This window comes from Bos grunniens, chromosome 5 (assembly GCF_055505025.1).
Source record: "Bos grunniens cultivar Pamir isolate PY7600 chromosome 5, Bosgru_T2T1.0, whole genome shotgun sequence".
NCBI classification, from domain to species: domain Eukaryota; kingdom Metazoa; phylum Chordata; class Mammalia; order Artiodactyla; family Bovidae; genus Bos; species Bos grunniens.
Window position 1 is genome coordinate 10,989,117 of NC_141169.1, and position 24,489 is coordinate 11,013,605.

General features: G+C 37.7%; 2 protein-coding genes and 1 non-coding gene across 14 annotated transcripts in view; 1 reads left to right on the plus strand and 2 right to left on the minus strand.

Moving 5' to 3' along the window:
• The window catches only part of PTPRQ (protein tyrosine phosphatase receptor type Q), a 295,980-nt gene that overhangs the window by 269,758 nt on the left and 1,733 nt on the right, over positions 1–24,489 (plus strand). For all 11 annotated transcript variants that reach the window (XM_086398851.1, XM_086398846.1, XM_086398848.1 and 8 more), the window contains exons 56-60: positions 1,326–1,402; positions 10,071–10,205; positions 10,634–10,759; positions 11,591–11,739; positions 15,074–15,209. In XM_086398851.1, the coding sequence (XP_086254977.1) occupies positions 1,326–1,402; positions 10,071–10,205; positions 10,634–10,759; positions 11,591–11,739; positions 15,074–15,209 (623 nt within the window). The remainder of the gene's footprint in view (positions 1–1,325; positions 1,403–10,070; positions 10,206–10,633; positions 10,760–11,590; positions 11,740–15,073; positions 15,210–24,489) is intronic.
• Positions 1–24,489, minus strand: part of LIN7A (lin-7 cell polarity scaffold A) — a 322,471-nt gene that overhangs the window by 40,465 nt on the left and 257,517 nt on the right. The gene's annotated exons all lie outside the window — the stretch shown is intronic.
• On the minus strand, positions 4,272–4,376 carry LOC147371315 (U6 spliceosomal RNA). The gene has a single exon (XR_015165020.1). It is a non-coding gene; the product is annotated as a U6 spliceosomal RNA (small nuclear RNA).

Consider the following 24,489-nt stretch of genomic DNA (forward strand, 5'->3'; position numbering starts at 1 on the left):
TAAATAACAGTAATTCAAAGTTTGGTGTGAAAGAAAGAATAGGCATCTAAATTAAAGAACTCCAGAAACAGACCTAAACACAGAGAAAACCAGTGTATGATACAGTGGTATTTTGAATAAGGGGTAAGGGTGCACTGTTTATTGTTCTAAATGGCAACAAACAATAAAACATAGATTTTCCCTCATTCTGTCCCCAAATAAAAGAAGCCCAATGGATCAAAAATCAAAATATTTAAAACAAGCAATAAAACCTATTAAAGCTCTGGAAGACACTATGAATGAATCCGTGAAGAATATTGGTGTGACAAAGCCTTTTGTATGTATCACGCAGAAAGCCACAGTGAAAAATGAGAACTTTGACTACAATACATATAAATTTTACGTATGGCAAGATAGCTAACAGATAAATTAAGTGAGTCAAAGACAAATGACAAAAAAATTTTCAATACATGTAACATTTTTAGTATAAAAATATTTTAAAAAAATTAAAATAGTATAATATGAAAAGGCAATTACAGAAAAGATATTTAAAATGGCCAATACACAAGCAAAGAAGCTCACTTTCACTCATAGTTAAGGCAATCAAAACAAATACTAAATCAATCTGTATCTCTCAGAAGGTCATAAATTAAAATGTTTAAATAGTATCTCATGGTGGTGTTCAAACTGTTCAAACACTTTTGTTCAGAGTGAACTGATATAATTTGAGAACAATTCATCAGTCTTTCAAAATTTGAGAAGCACAATATGATTTGGGGATTTTACTGCTGGTAATGTATTCTACAAATAGACTCCAACAGATATGCAAAATTTCAGTTATTTATTCAGCATTTTACAATAACAAAATGATATGATTTTCAATCATCCTGAAGAGCTAAATAAGTATGTTATATTCACAATGAAATACTATACGATCTTTTAAAGTAATGAACTATTAGATCGGTAAAGGTATTTGTTCAGGCTTTTCCATAACATGTTATGGGCAAATTTGAGCAAACTTTATGGCCAACCCAAAAGATATTATTATTTGCACTAACATGGAAAGATATAGTTAAATAAAATTTTTTGCAGAATAGAGGGACTAGCACCCCATTTGTGGTTAATTTTATATGACTATGTATAGAAAATCCTGGGAATAAATATGAGAACATATTAATAGTCATTGTCTTTAGGTTGTGGAAATATGGAATAAGAGAGAACTTCTACTTTAAAATTTTACAGCCATCTGTAATTTTCAAATATCAGAAACTTCTTTGTATTTTATAGAAAAAAGTAATGGTAATTTAAAAAGTAAATTAATATTAATATCTTATCTTTCCTTCTAGATAACAATAACAGAGTGAAGCTGATAGCTGATGCTAGTATTCCAGGATCAGATTATATTAATGCCAGCTATGTTTCTGTAAGTTGCTATTTTATATACATTTTTTATAAAACATGAATACTGCAATAATGTTACTCTTCCAACTACTGAAAACAAGAAATTCATTACAACCTGTATAGATTTAATGTACCAGTTCCATACAACATTAAGTATATATACGATGTTTTATACATGGGGAAGTGGAAGCTCCAAATAGAGATTGCAATTTACCCAACAATCATTTCGCTAATAAGCAGCAGATGTCCAACTTCAAACTACATATCCCCTGGACTGTCCACTGTTTCCAGTGTTTGTCAGAAGATCCTTTAAGGTCAGCCAATTTTTCAAAGAAAATTAGTCAAATGGATAGTCATGTCCATATTATATAAAAACCCATTGTGCTGTTCTTCCCTTCGAGATTTTCAGTCCCTCAAGGGGACTATGATGTCATGTTCTTTCCACCCTCTGTTACTTAGATAACGTGTACTCTTTTGCAGCCACTCAATAAACATATCTTAAGTGAACCAATGTGGGGTAAACTGTGATAAACATCACAGATAATAAATGCTTGCCACATAAGATCAAAAATGGAACACAACCAGAGTGTTCCAAGGAGCTTCTTCTCCATGACTCTTGCTCTCTCAATGCTCACCGCTATCTTAGGAACACAGAAACCTTATATGCACCCAAGACCTCCACTTGGGTTGACACAACCATGAAATCTCAGAGGAGGAATTGCTCCTGTGGTTATTTAATCCAGTCACTTAGAAAATCTTTCTGAAAAACTACTGATAATTAGAGATTACCCTCCCTTGGCACAGATCACCTACTTCCTCCCTAAGGCAGATGATTCTATCTCTGAACTAATCAAATATACAGTTGTGGTTTGTTTTTAGAAAATTACAAATAAAAAGCTTAATTTCAGAAACTGAGTTCACCATGTACAAATACACTAAAACATAGTCAATGCAAATTCAGATTAATAATAAGTACAGTATCTTAACAAAATGACAACTTTTCTAAAAGGTAATAGGCAAATCAGTGACTTGGTTCACCCAGAATATTTAACTAGTTTGAGTTAAGAAAATGAACTCTTCTCTAGATGGGAAAGGAAAGGATGGAGCAACACGTAAGCAAAGCCCCAGTGGGACCAAATGAAATGGCAGGCCTGGGCCAGACGTTGAGGCAAAAAGTTTGAAGACGTTTTATTGTTAAAAGAAAAAAAAAAAAAAATGATTACTGATCCTCCATCCTGATCCCTGGGATTCTAAACTACCCCACTGATGGCTATGGTACTGGCACAAAGACAGAAATACAGATCAATGGAACAAAATAGAAAGCCCAGAGGTAAATCCACGCACCTATGGACACCTTATCTTTGACAAAGGAGGCAAGAATATACAATGGATTAAAGACAATCTCTTTAACAAGTGGTGCTGGGAAATCTGGTCAACCACTTGTAAAAGAATGAAACTAGAACACTTTCTAACACCATACACAAAAATAAACTCAAAATGGATTAAAGATCTAAACGTAAGACCAGAAACTATAAAACTCCTAGAGGAGAACATACGCAAAACACTCTCTGACATACATCACAGCAGGATCCTCTATGACCCACCTCCCAGAATATTGGAAATAAAAGCAAAAATAAACAAATGGGACCTAATTAACCTTAAAAGCTTCTGCACATCAAAGGAAACTATTAGCAAGGTGAAAAGGCAGCCTTCAGAATGGGAGAAAATAATAGCAAATGAAGCAACTGACAAACAACTAATCTCAAAAATATACAAACAACTCCTACAGCTCAACTCCAGAAAAATAAATGACCCAATCAAAAAATGGGCCAAAGAACTAAATAGACATTTCTCCAAAGAAGACATACAGATGGCTAACAAACACATGAAAAGATGCTCAACATCACTCATTATCAGAGAAATGCAAATCAAAACCACTATGAGGTACCATTTCACGCCAGTCAGAATGACTGCGATCCAAAAGTCTACAAGCAATAAATGCTGGAGAGGGTGTGGAGAAAAGGGAATCCTCTTACACTGTTGGTGGGAATGCAAACTAGTACAGCCACTATGGAGAACAGTGTGGAGATTCCTTAAAAAACTGGAAATAGAACTGCCTTATGATCCAGCAATCCCACTGCTGGGCATACACACTGAGGAAACCAGAAGGGAAAGAGACACGTGTACCCCAATGTTCATCACAGCACTGTTTATAATAGCCAGGACATGGAAGCAACCTAGATGTCAATCAGCAGATGAATGGATAAGAAATCAGTGGTACATATACACAATGGAGTATTACTCAGCCATTAAAAAGAATACATTTGAATCAGTTCTAATGAGGTGGATGAAACTGGAGCCTATTATACAGAGTGAAGTAAGCCAGAAAGAAAAACACCAATACAGTATACTAACGCATATATATGGAATTTAGAAAGATGGTAACAATAACCCCGTGTACGAGACAGCAAAAGAGACACTGATGTATAGAACAGTCTTATGGACTCTGTTGGAGAGGGAGAGGATGGGAAGATTTGGGAGAATGGCATTGAAACATGTATAATATCAGGTATGAAACGAGTTGCCAGTCTAGGTTCGATGCAGAATACTGGATGCTTGGGGCTGGTGCACTGGGACGACCCAGAGGGATGGTATGGGGAGGGAGGAGGGAGGAGGGTTCAGGATGGGGAACACATGTATACCTGTGGCGGATTCATTTCGATATTTGGCAAAACTAATACAATATTGTAAAGTTTAAAAATAAAATAAAATTAAAAAAAAAAGAAAACCTAAAATACCTAACGCTATTCTTATAACTGTAATATAGCAATCTTCTTCACTGTTAATAAGCCACCTCTTCTAGAAAGAACTGTATGCATAATTTGATCAAATATAAATACAAACACTTCATGAATTTGCCTGTCATTCCTGTGCAGCACCCACGCTAATCTTCTCTGTATCTTTCCAAGTTTAGTGTATGTGCTTGCTTATAGTATATGTGCTGCCGAAGCAAGCAGATACAGTTTTTTTAAAAACAAGATGTGTACTCTTAAATCTTCAGTGGTGGTGAAGTACCTACTTCAATTCTAATAGGTAGCAAGGTTAACTATGGTTCTCATTATGATTCTACAGATACCTGAAGCTTTCCTATACTGCCCATACTCCCATTTAAAAAAAATTTTTTTCTTATTCATCATCTTCTCACCTAGGCCTGCCATTTTATTTGGTCCCACTGGGGCTCTGCTTCTGTATTGCTCCATCCTTTCCCCAACATCAAACATAACCTGTCCTGTGTCCCACTCCCCACAAGCCTCTGTTAAGAGGGAAAAGAATTCATTCATTCCAAATTTTACTTTGGTTAGTAATTACTCCAAAATGACAATTATCAGTTCAGTTCAGTCGCTCAGTCATGTCCGACTCTTTGAGACCCCATGAATCGCAGCACGCCAGGCCTCCCTGTCCATCACCAACTCCCGGAGTTCACTCAAACTCATGTCCATAGAGTCAGTGATGCCATCCAGCCATCTCATCCTCTGTCGTCCCCTTCTCCTCCTGCCCCCAATCCCTCCCAGCATCAGAGTATTTTCCAATGAGTCAACTCTTCGCATGAGGTGGCCAAAGTACTGGAGTTTCAGCTTTAGCATCATTCCTTCCAAAGAAATCCCAGGGCTGATCTCCTTTAGAATGGACTAGTTGGATCTTTTTGCAGTCCAAGGACTCTCAAGAGTCTTCTCCAACACCACAGTGCAAAAGCATCAATTCTTCAGCACTCAGCTTTCTTCACAGTCCAACTCTCACATCCATACATGACTACCAGAAAAACCATAGCCTTGACTAGACGGACCTTTGTCGGCAAAGTAATGTCTCTGCTTTTGAATATGCTATCTAGGTTGGTCATAACTTTCCTTCCAAGGAGTAAGCGTCTTTTAATTTCATGGCTGCAGTCACCATCTGCAGTGATTTTGGAGCCCCAAAAAATAAAGTCTGACACTGTTTCCCCACCTATTTCTGATGAAGTGATGGGATCAGATGCCATGATCTTAGTTTTCTGAATGTTTAGCTTTAAGCCAACTTTTTCACTCTCCTCTTTCACTTTCATCAAGAGGCTTTTTGGTTCGACTCTTATCTACCAATTAAGTAGACACAAATGAATACTTCATAGCGTAAAAGGTTCATCTAGCTATGGGATGACAGTATAGGATATGAACATGATTAGGAAGGCAACCAGACAGTTTTAGGAGGTATAACTGAGCCACACAGATTACATAAACAAAGGAATATTAATGAACCCCCAGTGTTCCCTCTACATAAACAAAGGAATATTAATGAAGTCCCAGTGTTCCCTCTAAATATTACCAGTTATCGGGAGACAATCATAATAGGAAGATACTGCAGAATGAACAATAAACTAAGCCTGAATATATACAGAATATACACATTCTTCTGTGGTCAAGTGATGTTGTAATGTAATAAACCTTACAACAAAGTCACCATGACCCACATGTAATGATATGCATCATCCTTACTGAGCTGCATAGTAAGCAGGTGCGGATGGAAAGCACTTTACATTAAGGCAAGTTCCAGGGAGATCCAGACCGCCGTGCACTTGCTGCCACCTGGGGAGCTGGCCAAGCACGCCGTGTCCGAGGGCACTAAGGCTGTCACCAAGTATACCAGCTCGAAGTAAATATAATATGCCTAGCTGCTGTTAACGGAGAAGGCAATGGCACCCCACTCCAGTACTCTTGCCTGGAAAATCCCATGGACGGAGGGCCTCGTGGGCTGTAGTCCATGGGGTCGCTAAGAGTCGGACACGAGTGAGCGACTTCACTTTCACTTTCAGTATTAAAGTGGGCAGTATGCTTATTGCTTTTACTTTCAGGGCAATCTCCTTTGTCTGGGATGTCGGGAGAAGTTGGAAATAAACTCATAATACTGTAGTGGCCTCTCACTTTTCCATCCCCAAGGTTAGGCAGTCTTCACTTCACAAACAGTAAAGACTTCTCAGAGTGAAGGACACCGCAGCTTCTCCCCACTCCCCGGTTTTTTTCCATGGCACCTCCAAGTGAAAGTTCATGAACACTTGCTCCAGAAGCCAAAGATAGAGGCCATCTACAAGTGGATTCTAGATTCCTATTTCTTTGGATGCTAGAGGAAAAAGGGAGAAGAACTATAGAGCGAGAGAAGAAAGCAAGATAAGTAGTGTTTAGATGGGGGGAAGAAATGAAATCTGAAGAAGGGAAAAGGGAATACCAGTAGGTGGTCTGAAGTTGTGCTTTGAAACTAGGAAACACCAGGCCAGGATCTGTAATTAGATTACTATTTGTTTACCTCTCGGGCCTTGGCTGTTCTTGGGAATTATACTCCTAAAGCTAGGAGTCAACGAGAAGCTGGAAATTTTTGATTAAGGATGGATCGTGGGAGAGAGGTAGAGAGGAAAATAAATACTGCATCCTTGTAAATAGCCAATAGTTGTACAAGTGAGTTTAGAAATGTTTTCAAGAGAGTGAACAAGAACATTATGTAATGAGACAAGAGGAAGACTCCAACCTGCTAACCCAAATTATCTCCCCTGTCAACCTAAGATGCCTGAAATTACTTCAATTTGAGGATAGCTTTTACTATAGTTAGACTGAAGATTAAAGGCTATGATGCATATGAGCCATAATCATATCAGAAACATCAAATCTGATCTACTCTGATAGATTATAGTACCAAAGGATGTCGGATCCCTGAAACAGGGAAATGCAAATGACTAGGAGACATATTTTATAAATTGATAAATTACACTTAATTGTCCTCACCCTTAAGACAATTTCTTCATTCGGCTTTTAGGACAACATTCCCTTGATTTTCCATCTACAGCTTTGACTCTTTCATCTCAGTCTCTCTGATTCTCTCTTATCTCCTTGACTACCAAACACTGAAATTATCTAGAGCCCATTCCTTGAATTTGCTGCTTCTTTTCAAACTCATTTCCTTGATGATCTCAACCATTCTTGTGATTTTTAAGTAAGATCTATTCGCTGACTACTTTAAAATTATGTTTCTATTTGGACTTCTTTCTGAACTCCAAACTCATATACCCAATTGCCATGATGATGTTCCCACTTGAATATCCAAATAGGATTTCAAGTTTAATATGTCCATTGTGAATTCTTGATTTTCCTTTTAAGTCCGCTTATGCTAGGTGTGGGGAAAAAGGAACCTACCTGCCTACACTGTTGGTGGGAATGTAAATTAGTACAGCCAGTACGGAAAACAGTATGGAGCCTCCTTAAGACTAGAGTTAAATTAGAGTTACAAAATGATCCAGAAATCCCAATCCTGAGCATGTATCTGGAGAAAACTCGAATTTGAAAGGATAAATGCACCCCAGTGTTCACTGTCCACTGGTCGAGGAATGGATAAAGGAGATGTGATGAGTGTGTATTTATTTATCACATATATGGTATATATGTGTGTATATATAAGTACACACAGAATATTGGCCATAAAAAAGAATGAAATATGATATTTGCAGCAACATGGATGGACCTAGATATTGTCACACTAAGTAGAATTTCTCAGAAAGAGAAATACCATGTGATATTACTTATATGTGTAACTTAAAATATGATACAAATGAACTTAGTTACAAAACAGAAATAGACCCACAGACATAGAAAACAAATTTATGGTTATCTAAGGGGAAAGTGGGTGGGGAAGGATAAATTAGGGCTTTGAGATTAGCAGATACAATGTACTATATAAATAAAACAACAAACTCTACTGCATAGCACAGGGAATGATTTTCCATAAACTGCAATAAACTGTAACAAAAAAGAATATATATTATACATGTATAACTGAATCACTTTGCTTCACACCAGAAACACAACCCTGTAAATCAACTAGATTTTAATTAAACAAATTTTTTAAAGTACGCTCATACTGAAGTTTTTTTTTTTCCCCATCTTCATTTGGAATCATTACTGACTCCTATCTTTCTTGTACCCATAGATCTAATCCATAAGCAAATTCTCTTGGCTCTGTCTTCAAAATACACCAGATTTTATTACTTCTCACAATACCCACTCCTGTCACCCAAACTGCATTCCTTGGTTGGATTGTTGAAATATTCCAACTACTCACCCTCCTTTCCCTTTTTATACCACTATCAGCTTGTTGTATAGAAACTAGAGTGGAACTATTTAACACACTTTATGTGTTAATAGAGTTATATTAACTCTATATATATGTTCAGAATCTTTCAATGGCTTTCTGTATCACCCAGAGTAAAAACCAAACTCTTAAAACTACCTGCCCCAGGGCCTAAAGCACTGCTCCCTCCCATCTCTTGTTCTCTCCAATGTCACCTTCTACTACCGTCCCCATTTGCAGTTCCTGCAACACTCCAGACACACACCTGACTTTCTGCCTGGAACACTTTTTCTCCAAATCTTGAAGGGCTTACCTCTTTCTGCTTCAAGTCTTTCCTCAGATTTCACCAATGAGCCTTTTCTGAACACCCTGTTTTCTGAAATTCTCATAGCATTTATCACTTTAAAAAAGCTATGTAAATCACTCATTTAATAGACATGTTAACAGATTTAATGTCCATTTCCCATAACTGGTATATAAGACAAATCAGGGTAGGAATTTTCATCAATGATGAATCCTCAGTTCCTAGACTAGTGCCTGGCACACAGTAAGCACTCATAAATATTATTTGAATAGAGGAGTGTGCATTTTAAAAGCTGTAAAGAAATTAAAATATTAATGGTGCTTCACTCTGGATAGTGAGATTACAGAGAAAGTCCGTATTTTTTAATACATACTTCTGAATTTTCCTAACATTCTACACTGATTGTACAGTACTATTTAAAAAATAAAAAACCCTTTACAATGTAAATTACATACTCAAGTATTTCAACTTAGACTAGAAACACAGAAATGCTTTAGCACATAGTTTTTTTTGTTTGTTTTCCGCAGACTGAAGGTTTTGTTCCAGAAACTGTCATTGACTAGCACTGTGATTTGGGAAAAATCACCTGAAGTAGCTCATCATTCTTTAAAGTAAAACAAACTGGTTGGATTAGATTTTAGGACCACTTGAACTTTAAAATGTATAGTATTCTGTATAATACTATATTCTCTGGCTACTGAGACAATTCAATTTAAAAATAAAATTCACCCTTAAACCTCATTCTTCAAAATATTTTGATGTTTGAAATAGATGTAATTCCATCACTTTTTAAAAATTTACACATAAACTTTAAGAAAAATCCATAGATGCTACTCACGTGGCATGCTTACATTCCAGGTGAATAGACCGAGTTTTAGAACGACTTGATAAAATGTACAAGAGCTGTCATAACAGGGTGGAGACAAGTCTCAGGTCCTACAATAGTTAAATGAATCTTCTTACTATCTCCACATTATTCTTGGCTTTAAGCTCTGGAGAATAATTACTAATACCATCATTTATGTAGATACTTTCTTGCAGGGATAGAACAGCTAGTTGTATACTTACATTATGAGGTTTAAATTAATGTTGGAAATTTTGAGTATCTTTTAGCATTCAAAAATATGCAGTATTTTAGAATATTAGGTAATCTTACAACTAGTATGTTTTTCATGTCTCAAAAGTTAAAAAAAATATATATATATGTAAATATTGATGCAATGTTGTAATTATATCATTCTAGGGCTACTTATGTCCAAATGAATTTATTGCTACTCAAGGTCCATTACCAGGAACAGTTGGGGACTTTTGGAGAATGGTGTGGGAAACCAGAGCAAAAACATTAGTAATGCTAACACAGTGTTTTGAAAAAGGACGGGTAAGTTATTTGAAAAGCTCTTCACAAAACCTTTACTTTACGTTTGTGTTAATTTATGTGTGATGTTGGGTTTCCCAGGTAGCCCTAATGGTAAAGAAAATGCCTCCTAAAGCAGGAGATGCAGGAAATGAGAGTCCAATCCCTGGACCAGGAAGATCCCCTGGGCATGGCAACCCACTCCAGTATTCTTGCCTGGAGAATCCCTTGGATAGAGGAGCCTGGTGGCCTACAGTCCATAGTGCTGCAGAGAGTCAGACACGACTCAAGTGTCGTCACATGTGTGACGATTTTAGCTAATACTCTGACATATCAATGACTGGGGCATGTATAAGGCAGTTGTACCTTAGTAGCAATAACTTTGAACTATATATATATATATATATATATATAATGGTTCTTGTAACTGGTGAATTTTCTCTTGACTGCAGATCAGATGTCATCAATATTGGCCAGAGGACAACAAACCAGTTACTGTCTTCGGAGATATAGTGATTACAAAACTAATGGAGGATGTTCAAATAGACTGGACCATCAGAGATCTGAAAATTGAAAGGGTAAAAAAAAAAAGGAGGAGGGGAAGTCAAACATGATAAAAAATATGAATGATCTAAATGTCTAAAGTAAAATTAATTTCTAGACATATTTCTGTATATTCAGTAATGCTTTTCTATTATCTTCAAAAGAGAAGTTTTGAATTGGCATTTGCCTTCAATATCTATGTCATTATGTTTAATTCCAAATTCCTTAAAGTTTATATTAAACAAGGAAGGCAACAGGAGGAAACAACTAGATCACTAGGTTTATCTTATTTTATGAAGAAACTGTAAAATTTTATTTAAAACAGGAATTTCTGAAATCACGTGTCTCTATCTGTATCTTAATCATTGGATTTTCTATTTAATCCAGAACGTATACAGAATCAATAACATAAAGATCCCACCTTTTTTATGTAAATACCTATACACATAGAAAATGATATAAGGACCTTTATACTTTCTAATATTATCAGATACCCAATACCAGTGTTATGAATAATTTGTGAGTGTGTTTATTTAAGTTGTTAGGTCAAAACTGTTCAAAATCTACTATTCTGGTGTTACAACACGTTACACTACATTGAATATAAATACCCTGCATAATCATCTGTTTTCAAGATTTGAAACAATCATGCTCATCGTCTGCATTCATACTGAAAGGTAATTTTCTGTAGTGTAGCAATAGCAGAAGACTTCTCTTATAGGAAATCAAGAAACCACAGCTTCTTTGTTTTGTAAACTATGATTTTAAAAGATCACCTTGAAAACCTGGGGAGTCAGCTACATTCAGACTTTGCTGTGATACTTAAATAACTTCATCATGTTTCTTTAATATGTCATTCTGTCTAGCATGGGGATTGCATGACCATTCGACAGTGTAACTTTACTGCGTGGCCTGAGCACGGGGTTCCTGAGAACAGCGCCCCTCTAGTCCACTTTGTGAAGCTGGTTCGAGCAAGCAGGGCACATGATACCACACCCATGATTGTTCACTGCAGGTAAGAAAGGTTTTCAGAACCTTTTATGAAATACTCGAAACGGGATTTAAACCCAATGTGACCTTTATGTTATCATGACACTATTGATTTTCTAGTAGAATATTAATGTAGATTCAATCCAGCTTTTAGTTGTAAGATATTTTACTAGTTATAACAAATCAAGATGTAGTTTTATAAAAGGTTAGATGCAGAGATCAAATGAATAATGACTGTGGCTAAAAGGAAGACAAAATATATATCCTGGTATAAGAATTTTTTTGACATCTTTACTGGATTATACCTCTCCAAATCCTTAAAATATATAAAAAACTGTAGCTCACTACTGATGTGAATGAGTCTGGGAGTGTAGAATCTTTCGAGTTTTATGAATAAACTCTTGATCCTTCATTATTTCAATTGAGATTAGTCTACTATAATAACTTAAACTTTTTTGCAAAAACAACTTCTGAGATTTGAGTTACAAAGAATAAAGAAAATGAACTTTAAAGTAAAGATCAAATTAAGTGACCAACCCAAGCATGATTCCAAACTTTTGCAAACTATTCAAATATCTTTCTTTGACCTAGCTCTTTGAACATGATAAATATAATAAATTAAGGTTTTCACTTTTATTTTCATTGGTATTTTATACCACTGAAACACCAGTAGTCCCCCTCAAAAATTAATAAAGCTCACAATTGTTTAGATTTCAGAATTCTGGACATACTGATATGATTTATGCTTTCTAATATGTTATCTAAATTAATCTCAGCATGAGTCTCTTCCAACAGTTGTAGTTTGCAAATGAGAGAAAAAGTGGGTGATAGTACTGTTTTATGATTCTACTTACATGAGGTACCTAAAAAAGGGGTAAATTCATAGAGACAGAAAGTGGTTTCCAGGGACTTAGAGAAATTGAGAGTTACTGTTTAATGGGTATAGAGATTCTGTTTGGGATTATGAAAATAGTGTAGAAACAGATATTGGTAATGGTTGCAATGTGCTTAATGCCACTAAACTGTGCATTTAAAAACAGTTAAAATGGTAAATTTTGTCATGTATCTTTTTCTACAATAAACATCTAAGTAATGATTTCAACCATAATAATAAAGTAATTATTAATTATAGTAACTCCAAAATCAATTGATGGATAAATATTCTAATGGGGACATACTATAATTAATGTAGTTAATATTTAGGAAAATATTAATCCATCCAGTTTTTAAACTTTTATTAGATGAAGAAACTCAACACATAATTTAAATGAGTCTACATTTTCTTTTCCAGGAATATTTTAGATTTTTTAAGTAAGAGTAATACATAAAATACATTATGAGATATCTTTTCACATTTAAAAACATATAAAATTAAAAGTAAAAGCCTCATTCTTACCTTCCCAATTCCATATACTCTCCATACACAGAAAAATTTTAACAGACTGGTATATAGTATAAATACAGTAACATTTTGCTTTTAAAGTCAGTGATTGATTTTTTTTAATTTTATTTAATTTTTAAACTTTACATAATTGTATTAGTTTTGCCAAATATAAAAATGAATCCACCACAGGTATACATGTGTTCCCCATCCTGAACCCTCCTCCCTCCTCCCTCCCCACACCATCCCTCTGGGTCGTCCCATGCACTAGCCCCAAGCGTCCAGTATCGTGCATCGAACCTGGACTGGCATCTCGTTTCATACATGATATTTTACATGTTTCAATGCCATTCTCCCAAATCTTCCCACCCTCTCCCTCTCCCACAGAGTCCATAAGACTGTTCTATACATCAGTGTCTCTTTTGCTGTCTCGTTCACAGGGTTATTGTTACCATCTTTCTAAATTCCATATATATGCGTTAGTATACTGTATTGGTGTTTGATTTTAAATTGGCATTACTGATGATTAAAGTGGATAGTAAGCTGCCTGTAATGTCTTCCTATTTTACATATACACTGCCACTGGATTATAATCGTGGATTTAAAAATTCACTAGAAAAGTAAAGGACCTTCTCTCTTTTAGACTCAAAAAGTGTAGCCTCATCCTTTGTGACTTAAACATGCAGGAAAAAGTATGCTTATATTAATAATCTTTAAGTATCATTTCAAAACTTTCTCCTAAATGATCATGTCCAACCCCAACTTCTCACCTTAGCTTTTGACCTATACTTTTAGCTTCCAGTTCAACATGACAACCTATTAATAAATGACCACAATATTCTAAAAATGTGTCCAAAACAGAATGCTTGGGCCCATCTCCAAACTCACTCCTTCTCATCCCATCTTGGTCAACAGCAGTCCATTCTGCTTGGCCCAGAAACCCAACACTCATCCTCGATTCTCTACTTCCTCTCACATGCTACATCCATTCCAATAGCAAATACTCTGATTCCTGTGCCCCATCACCTCTCCACACACTCGCCCCACCCTGGTCTCCTTGCTTTTCTTTGAACATGCAGAACACCCTCCCACTCGGATCTGTTCTCTTCCCTCACCTTCTGGCCACAATGCTCCTCTCCCATGTACCAACATGGTGCACTTCTAACCCCACTGAAGTTTCATTGTCAGAGAATCTTTCTCTGATGACCCTGTCCTACCTTATCACCTTTTATCTCCTTAATTTTTATCTCTCACCATAGCACTTATTGGGCATATCCCATGTGACGCAAGTGGTAAAGGATCTGCCTGCCAATGCAGGAGATGCAAGAGATGCAGGTTCGATCCCTGGGTTGGGAATATCCCCTGGATTATGAAATGGCAACCCATTCCAATATTCTTGCTTGGAAAATTTCATGGCCAGAGGAGCCTGGCAGGCTACAGTCCATAAGTATTAAACTAAATTCTTAAAAGGAAACCACTTTCCAATGTCATTATCTATGGAAGGAAAAGGAAATTCTAGGGAAAGTGAATAAGAACACACAAGAGTCTATTTATCAATATGATGTAGAAGAAGTGCTATCTGGGCTAAATAGTTGACATTTTCTATGTTTAGCATCCCTACTTGTAACCAAAAATATATTCAAAGTTTCTGGTGTTAAGACTTTTCAGTGATTTTTAAAAATATTTCCCGTACTTCTCCAACTACACCTCTTAAAACGTTATGAAAGAAGAGGAAAAGTTCAACTGGTTTAAAAAAAAAACTCCAATATTTGATAGCGTGTTAAAGATAATCATCTTACTCCTTCTAAACAGTCTTGGGAACAATATATGTACAAAGAAACTCCAAAGAAAATCCACTTCCAAATAAGAAAAGAAACTATACGTAATTTATTGCTACCATAGTTTATCTTCTTCATCACCATCCACATGAACAACCTTTTTGCTGAATAATTTGCATGTAATTTCACTCTTCCTACAGTGCTGGAGTTGGAAGAACTGGAGTTTTTATTGCTCTGGACCACTTAACACAACATATAAATGATCACGATTTTGTGGATATATATGGATTAGTAGCTGAACTAAGAAGTGAAAGAATGTGTATGGTACAAAACCTGGTAAGACGATCTAAAACTGCAAGCAGAGTCAGCTCGAGAATTTCTCCTGGGAGGACCTTAGTGGCACCAGTCCCATGGACGGAGGAGCCTGGTAGGCTGCAGTCCATGGGGTCGCTAAGAGTCGGACACAACTAGGCGACTTCACTTTCACTTTTCCCTTTCATGCACTGGAGAAGGAAATGGCAACCCACTCCAGTGTTCTTGCCTGGAGAATCCCAGGGATGGGGGAGCCTGGTGGGCTGCCGTCTATGGGGTCACACAGAGTCGGACACGACTGAAGTGACTTAGCATAGCATAGCATAGCATAGCATGGCTACAAAGCAGACACTCTTTTCTTATGTTATAAACCTCTGGGGTTGGGGCGAGGGCTTGGGGCTGGCAGCTGATGGAGATCATAGGAGAACTGACCTGCATGTCCCAGTCATCCTTCAGCACCGTTACTGACGACTCATCCTAACTTGTTTATGCTGATAGGCATGTAGAAAATAATTCCTAAGAGAGATTTGTCTTTAGTGTTTGGGAAGCACAGAAAATGAACCAGATTAATTTCTTTCGTAAACATGCTAGAAGCTGTAATTGGGAAAAGTTTAAAATATTAACTATGATGTTGGTCTATGTATTTCACTTGTCTGTATTTATCCCTTTTGTATATCAGTACTAATAATGTTTGTTACAGAATATCATCAACTATCCGGGAGTCTTTGTTTGGTTGTTTCGGTTTGGAAGCAAAAGTATTTTTAAAACCTAGATTTCGGTCATAAAAGAAATGTATAGTATAATGGTAATGAAACTGAGGCTCCTCTGCTGAGTGTCTAGTAGGAGGTACTATACTAGATCATTTTCATGTATAATCTCATTTAATTATTTGTAAAGCAGGTCCAATGAAACTAATCAATAGGCTGGGTATTACCTGCTCTTCTTTACAGATAGGGAAGCAGATGTTCCAAAAATTTAAATGATATTCAAAGGTTATAAGTGTCAGAGCCAAAATTCACACCCCATTCTGTCTAATTATACTAAGATGTTCTTCTCATATCTTTGGATTGATATTTTTATACTATACAGATTTTTCTCACAGTAAATATGCAGATCTTCTATAATGATATTTTCTAGGGTACCAACTAGAAAACATAAGTGGCTATATAGCCGTTAGAGGTGGGAGAAAACCAGCTCTTTGCTAAAATAAGTTTGAGAAAATTTCTTACAGCCTCTATGCTAATGTGCATTGACATTTATAAATACAGAGCCCTTGTGAACAACATTTCCCAAACTTATATGACTATGGCCTCCTTGAACCCTTTTGACCCCAAAACATGTAATGCCAAGTCATGGAACATTAATGCTCTTAGGAAGATATGGCCCTAGACCAGAGACAACCAAACTTTTCAAAATGTACATCCCTTTGAGGAGAAAAGTTTAAGCATTCAATTCCTGGGCTTCTCTGGTGGCTCAGATGGTAAAGAATCTGTCTACAATGTAGGAGACCTAGGTTTGATCCCTGGGTGGGGAAGATTCCCTGAAAAAGGAAATAGCAACCCACTCCATTATTCTTGCCTGGGAAATCCCATAGACAAGGGAGCCTGGGAGACTACAGTCCGTGGGGGTGGCAAAAAGTTAGATGTGACTGAGCGACATACATGTACACACATAAAAATACATATATATATATTTTTAAATTTTATTTTTAAACTTTACAATATTGTATTAGTTTTGCCAAATATAGAAATGAATCCGCCACAGGTATACATGTGTTCCCCATATATATTTTAAAAATGTAGTTTGAGCCATTATGTATATTATAAAGTATACACAAACAAATTGAAAACCATGAGTTAAAGGTCAAATAAGCAATTTTGACAACTTTGCTAATAGTGATGGCATGGCTCAGTCCATAATCTGTCTGCAATGCAGGAGACCTGGGCTCGATCCCTGGGTTGGGAAGATCCCCTGGAGAAAGAAATGGCTACCCACTCTGATATTCTTGCCTGGGGAATTCTATGGACAGAGAAGCCTGGCAGGCTATGTTCAGTGGGGTTGAAAGAGCTGCATATGACTGAGGACTGGAATGCCAAACTGGGAAGTCAAGGGATACCTGGAGTAATAGGCAAGTTTGGCATGGTGTAAAAAATGAAGCAGCGCAAAGGCTAACATAGTTTTGCTAAGAGAACACACTGGTCATAGCAAACACCCTCTTCCAACAACACAAGAGACTACTCTATACATGGACATCACCAGATGGTCAATACCAAAATCATATTTATTATATTCTTTGCAGCCAAAGATGTAGAAGCTCTATACAGTCAGCAAAAATAAGACCGGGAGCTGACTGTGGCTCAGGTCATGAACTCCATACTGCCAAATTCAGACTTAAATCGAAGAAAGTAGGGAAAACCACTAGACCATTCAGGTATAACCTAAATCAAATCCCTTATGATTATAAAGTGGAAGTGACAAAGATTCAAGGGATTAGATCTGATCGACAGAGTGCCTGAAGAACTATTGGACGGAGGTTCGTAACATTATACAGGAGGTGTTGATCAAAACCATCCCTAAGAAAAAGAAATGCAAAAAGGCAAAATGGCTGTCTGAGGAGGCCTTACAAGTAGCTGAGAAGAGAATAGAAGTGAAAGCCAAAGGAGAAAAGGAAAGGTATACCCAACTGAATGGAGCGTTCCAAAGCATAGCAAGGAGAGATGAGAAAGCCTCCCAAAGAGAACAATACAGAGAAAGAGATGAAAAACAATGGGATGGTAAAGGCTACACATCTCTTCAAGAAAATCAGATACCAAGGGAACATTTCATGCAAAGACGGGCACAGTAAAGGACAGAAATGGTATGGACCTAACAGAAGCAAAGGAGATTAAGAAGAGGTGGCAAGAATACACAGAACTGTACAAAAAAGATCTTCATGAGTCAGATAGATAACAATGATGGTGTCACCATTCACCTAGAGCCAGACATCCTGGAATGAGAAGTCAACTGGGCCTTAGGAAGCATCACTGTAAACAAATACAGTGGAGGTGATGGAATTCCAGCTGAGCTATTTCCAATCCTGAAAGATGATGCTGTGAGAGTGCTACACTCAATATGCCAGCAAATTTGGAAAACTCAGCAGTGACCACAGGACTGGAAAAGGTCAGTCTTCATTCCAATCCCAAAGAAAGGCAATGCCAAAGAATATTCAAACTACCGCACAATTGCACTCATCTCACACGCTAGTAAGGTAATGCTCAAAATTCTCCAAGCCAGGCTTCAACAGTACATGAACCATGCACTAACAGATGTTCAAGCTGGATTTAGAAAAGACAGAGGAACCAGAGATTAAATTGCCAACATCCACTGGATCACAGAAAAAGCAAGAGAGTTCCAGAAAAACATCTACTTCTGCTTTATTGACTATGCCAAAGCCTTTGACTGTGTGGATCACAACAAACTGTAGAAAATTCTTCAAGAGATTGGAATACCAGGCCACTTTACCTGCCTCCTGAGAAATCTGTATGCAGGTCAAGAAGCAGCAGTTAGAAGCAGACATGGAACAATGGACTGGTTGCAAATTAGGAAAGGAGTACGTCAAGGCTGTATATTGTCACCCTGCTTATTTAACTTATATGCAGAGTACATATAAAATGTACATGCAAAATGCCAGACTGGATGAAGCACAAGCTGGAATCAAGACTGCCGGGAGAAATATCAATCACCTCAGATATGCAGATGACACCACCCTTATGGCAGAAAGTGAAGAGGAACTCAAAAGCCTCTTGATGAAAGTGAAAGTGGAGAGTGAAAAAGTTGGCTTAAAGCTCAACATTCAGAAAACGAAGATCATGGCATCTGGTCCTATCACTTCATGGCAAATAGATGGGGAAACAGTGGAAACAGTGACAGAGCTTATTTTGGGGGGGCTCCAAAATCACTGCAGTTGGTGACTGCAGCCATGACATTAAAAGACAACGCTTGCTCCTTGGAAGAAAAGCTATGACCAACCTAGCCAGCATATACGTTACCATATGTAAAACAGCCAACGGGAATTTGCTGTATGGCTCAGGAAACTCAAACAGGGGCTCTGTAAAAACCTAGAGGGGTGGGATGCGGAGGAAGATGTGAGGGAGGCTCAAAAGGGAGGGGCTACATATATATATATGGCTGATTCATGTTGAAGTTTGACAAAAAACAAAAGTCTGTAAAGCAATTATCCTTCAATTAAAAAATAAATTTTAAAAAAAATCAGAAAAAAAAAAGACATTACTTTGCCAACAAAGGTCCATATAGTCAAAGCTATGGATTTTCCAGTAGTCATGTCACATGATGGATGTGAGAGTTGGACTGTAAAAACTCTCAGTTTGGCTGAGAGCCAAAGAAATGATGCTTTTGAACTGTGGTGTTGGAGAAGACTCTTGAGAGTCCCTTGGACTGAAAGGAGATCCAACCAGTCCATCCTAAAGGAGATCAGTCCTGGGTGTTCATTGGAAGGGCTGATGGTGAAGCTGAAACTCCAATACTTTTACTACCTGATGTGAAGAACTGACTCCTTAGAAAAGACCCTGATGCTGGGAAAGACTGACGGTGGGAGGAGAAGGGGATGACAGAGGATGAGATGGTTGGATGGCATCACTGACTCTATGGACATGAGTTTAAACTTGCTCCAGGAGTTGGTGATGGACAGGGAGGCCTGGTGGGCTGCAGTCCATGGGGTCACAAAGAGTCGGACACGACTGAGTGACTGAACAACAAGAAAGTGACTAATACTTATGTTATCATTAGGTATTTTCAAAAGATAAAATATATAATTAGCAGAAAATAATTGTTTCAATAGTGGTCTTAAAATATATATTTTAAATTATTTATAGTTTTTATAAGTGATCTAGCTCACTGAGAGATCTGATTACATTGTTGTAATCACCTCATAGTATGGCTATAAGACGGTTATTCTAGGGGTATGAAAAATGTCAGTCCTGCCATTTTCTTGTCATTCATTTGTATTTTGCTGATAAATAATATCTATGACCCCGAGTCTTTTTGTAGGAATCTTTTAAAGCCACTTTAATTATGTAATGGCTAGGTAAAGCTAGGTCCTGTCATCCATATGCATTTCTTTAAATGCTGAAAGGGAACACATGAGAGAAGTAACACTCTTCCCTTAACAGAACTTTAGAAATGGACTGTGACTTGTGGCCAGGCTCCGTTTCATGAGTATGCAATCTATTCAAACTCATAGGTCCCCACCCTCAAAAGGGCCTTGCACTTGATTTGATGCCTGCTGTCACTGTTTTGAAAGTCTTTATTAATTTTGAGGAAAAGTGTTAGTCAACTCTTTGCAACCTCATGGACTGTAGCCCACCAGGCCCTCTGTCCTTGGAACTCTCCAGGCAAGAATACTGCAGTGGGTAGCCATTCCCTTCTCCAGGGGATCTTCCTAACTTAGGGACCAAACCCTGGTCTCCTGCATTGCAGGAGGATTCTTTACCATCTGAGCCACCAGGGAAGCCCCAGTTTTGACGAAGGAAGCTCACATCTTCACTTTGTAGTGAGCCCCACAAACTTTGTAGCGGGTTCTTATCCAGGGATCTTTTAAGGGCTTCGATATCAATACAACTATTAGTGATTATTAAAACATGAGAACAGGATAAATAGCTAACATTTTCCTCCATGTTCCTAGGTGTACACATGTACGTGATGAGCAATGTTCTGGGCACTGATCAAGATGGGTTGACTTTCCTGGATGAGTTAAAGGATGGGAATGAGTGAGATTTCTTTCATTCTAGAGAGTAGATTCAGTCTTCAAATAATAAAAGTTGGATTTTGTCTTGCTGTACAGCTTCGTGGAACCAAACTTTGTAACAAGTGTGTTCAAGAATGCCTGTGAATAATTTCACACAATTTAGTACTCCATATACTCTTCATACCGGAGAAGGCAATGGCACCCACTCCAGTACTCTTGCCTGGAAAACCCCATGGATGGAGGAGCCTGGTAGGCTGCAGTCCATGGGGTCGCGAAGAGTCAGACACAACTGAGCAACTTCTGTTTTACTTTTCACTTTCATGCATTGGAGAAGGAAATGGCAACCCACTCCAGTGTTCTTGCCTGGAGAATCCCAGGGACGGGGGAATGTGGTGGGCTTCCGTCTATGGGGTTGTGCAGAGTCGGACATGGCTGAAGCGACTTAGCATCAGCAGCAGCATACACTTCATACATAAACTTCATACGTTGTGCTGGAATAACCAGCCAGAGGAAACTGTTGTAGGTTGGGTCGGGGAATGGAAAGAGCATGAATTTTGGAGTCAGAGAATTGAGTTCAGATTCCAGTCCTGCTAATTTCTGGCTTTGTGACTTTAACTTCCCTAAGCTATTTCTCTTTCATAAAATAGCTGTGTTACACAATTTTATTGTCAGTATTAAATAAAAGAAAGTATCTGAAAGCACCAAGCATGCAGTAAATGCCCAGCATGCAGTAAATGTCTGACCATATAGTTGTGCCAAGTGCTTTTTGGCATAAAAAGGTGGCGGGTCATTAAAATCCTGATAAAAGTCACTGAATCAATAGGTAGAAGTCATGAATATTAGTTGGGATATTTGAGATTAATACATCTTCATCTTCCCTGATGGCTCAGCAGGTAAAGATTGTGCCTGCAATGCAGGAGACACAGGCTCAATCCCTGGATGGGGAAGATCCCCTGGAGAAGGAGATGGCAACCCACTCCAGTATTTGATACAGGAGCCTGGCTGGCGTCACAAACAGTCAGACACAACTGAGCACAAGGCACATCTTCATCAGTATCCATAAAAAGTATAGGTAACCTTCCCCTGGTGGCTCAGATGGTAAAGAGTCTGCCTGCAATGTGGGAGACCCAGGTTCGATCCATGGCTCAGGAAGATCCCATGGAGAAGGGAGAGGCTACGCACTCCAGTATTCTTGACTGGAGAATCCCATGAACAGAGCAGCCTGGTGGGCTACAGTCCATGGAGTTGCAAAGCGTTGGACACAACTAAGCGATTAACACTTTCACTTCCACCCTTTCCGTAAGAAGTTATAAAATTAAGATAGATCCATGTTTACTAAATAATTAGCCTTCACTTTGTAAACCGTGTAAATCACAATTATAAGATCCTTGCTTAAAACATGGTATGCACAGCTAGCTGTCTTTCACCTGACTTTGTTCCCAGAAGCGAAGCTGTCTACTGTCTTTTCTCTGTGATGAAAAAAAAAGGGAAATGACCACACCTTGGCTCCAGTCCTTACAAATCAGCATTGCCTTGCACAAGAGTGGTTTCTTATTTTCTCCTATTGCACTTGGGAATGATCCCAACGTCTGTGAAGAACGCTGTCTCAGCACAGACTGCAGTAGCCACGGCCAGGGGTGGGGAGCTGGGAACCTCGGCAACATAGCACCATGAAAAGACGCCCGAGGGCTTTAAGCAAGGAGAACCAAGAGTTCTTTCACTGTGTACCAAGCCACAGTTCACAGCAGCCCCAAGAGATCTGAAAGAGCCTTGTCAGAGAATACTCTGCAGTGAGATAATATCCTGAGATACTATTCCTGCCTCAAGTAAGGTTAGTCTGGATGAAATCCCTTTCCTGCTCTGGATCTCTTGAAAATTGACGGATGTAAACTCCTGAAGAAGAAGAAAAAAAGAATTATTTTTGGTGCCTAGTTTTTCTTTTTGCTGCCAGATCCATTGATCAATTCATCTATCATCTATCTATCTGGCTGGCCTTCAATCTTATAGCCTTTCTGATCCCCCAGATGAGGAAACTGAACATCAGAAAAACTTAATTCTTATGGTAACAGGACTATCTAGGGTAGAAACTGGAACTGGATTCTTCACTGACTCTTTGGCAATAACACACCACTGGAGAGATCCTGGAACATGTAGCACTGCCCCATGGAGCTCAGCCTGCCCTGCTGGCAGAGTTTACGCCCATCATTCTTTCCAGTGGAGATGATGAGATCTGGACAGTCAGAACATATCAAATGTGACTTCAAGTTCAAATGTGTTTTTTCAAGTAACGGAAATGATAAATTTACATGAATGCTGTTTTCAAAGAAACTATATCATGTCAACATATTTCTGCTAATAGTATTTTAAAATGTACTGTGTGATGTATATTTTAAAATACTCTTTTAGAATTATCTTGAGAAGAATGTTAACAGCAATTTTAATAGAATTTTTATTCCCTTACAACCCTTCCTTTCTCACCAAAATTGAATTATGTAACTTGATCATCCCTCTTACATACAAACTTGATCTCTAATGACTTCTGTATGCTCTCCAAATCAAGCCTGTCCTTAAATGGTAAAGATCGACTAACTGTGAGAATTACATGAGGCTAAGTCAACAAACATTCATTACGCAACTACCACATTCCAGCCACTATTACAAGCAATGGGAATATAGCAGTGAATATGACAGAGGTCTGTCCTCACAGAACCGACATTCCACCGATGAGACGTCTGTGGAAACATTTTGTAATCCACAAAGAAATAGGTATTCCTGATAATGACCAGCGATTTCTGAAGAGTGTCTCAACTAGTGTAATTCCAAAAAGGTTTTGAGGTATAGTTAGCAATAGATATAACTTCTTAAGATGGTCACTTAGAGGACATTCTATTTAAATCAGTTGTCAGTATGTATGTGTGTTATCTTAAACATTTGGTTATATTCCTTTAAATTCAGGTACCTTTCCTATGTGAAAATGAGGGTGCTTTACTATGATTGCAACCTTAAATAACCTTTGGAAAAGTCCAAACCCAGAAATGCTAACAGGTCATTGAATTATATTGAATAAACTTAAAGAATTCAGGTGGTACTGAATCGATTCCAAACTTTAGACAAAATGTTACGCGTCTTTGGATATCTCAACGGTCAACTGCCTTGTATTTAGAGACCAGATCCTTGACATTAAGTAGGCCAAATGCTGGTGAATAACAGAATTGTTAACCATACTCTACACGTGCCTTTGGTGTGTAGATATGCTCAGTCACAGCTTTTGAAACTAAATTTAGTATCTACATTCCAAAAGCCATTCTAACAAGAAAAGTGTAAGAAAAATTACTCAATCATGCCCAAAAAGAAAAACATAAACAAATTTAAATAATTTTTTTTTTTAGTTTTTATAATCACAGCAAGAAAGAACATATGAACAGTTGGGTATTTAATAACAAGTACTAAGGAAAAAAAAACAACTGGAAGCTACAAAAAACCCCACAGGAGTTCAGCAAACCTTATGTTTGAAATGATAGAAAATCATTTATATACTTGGTAAATTCTGTGCCTTTAACT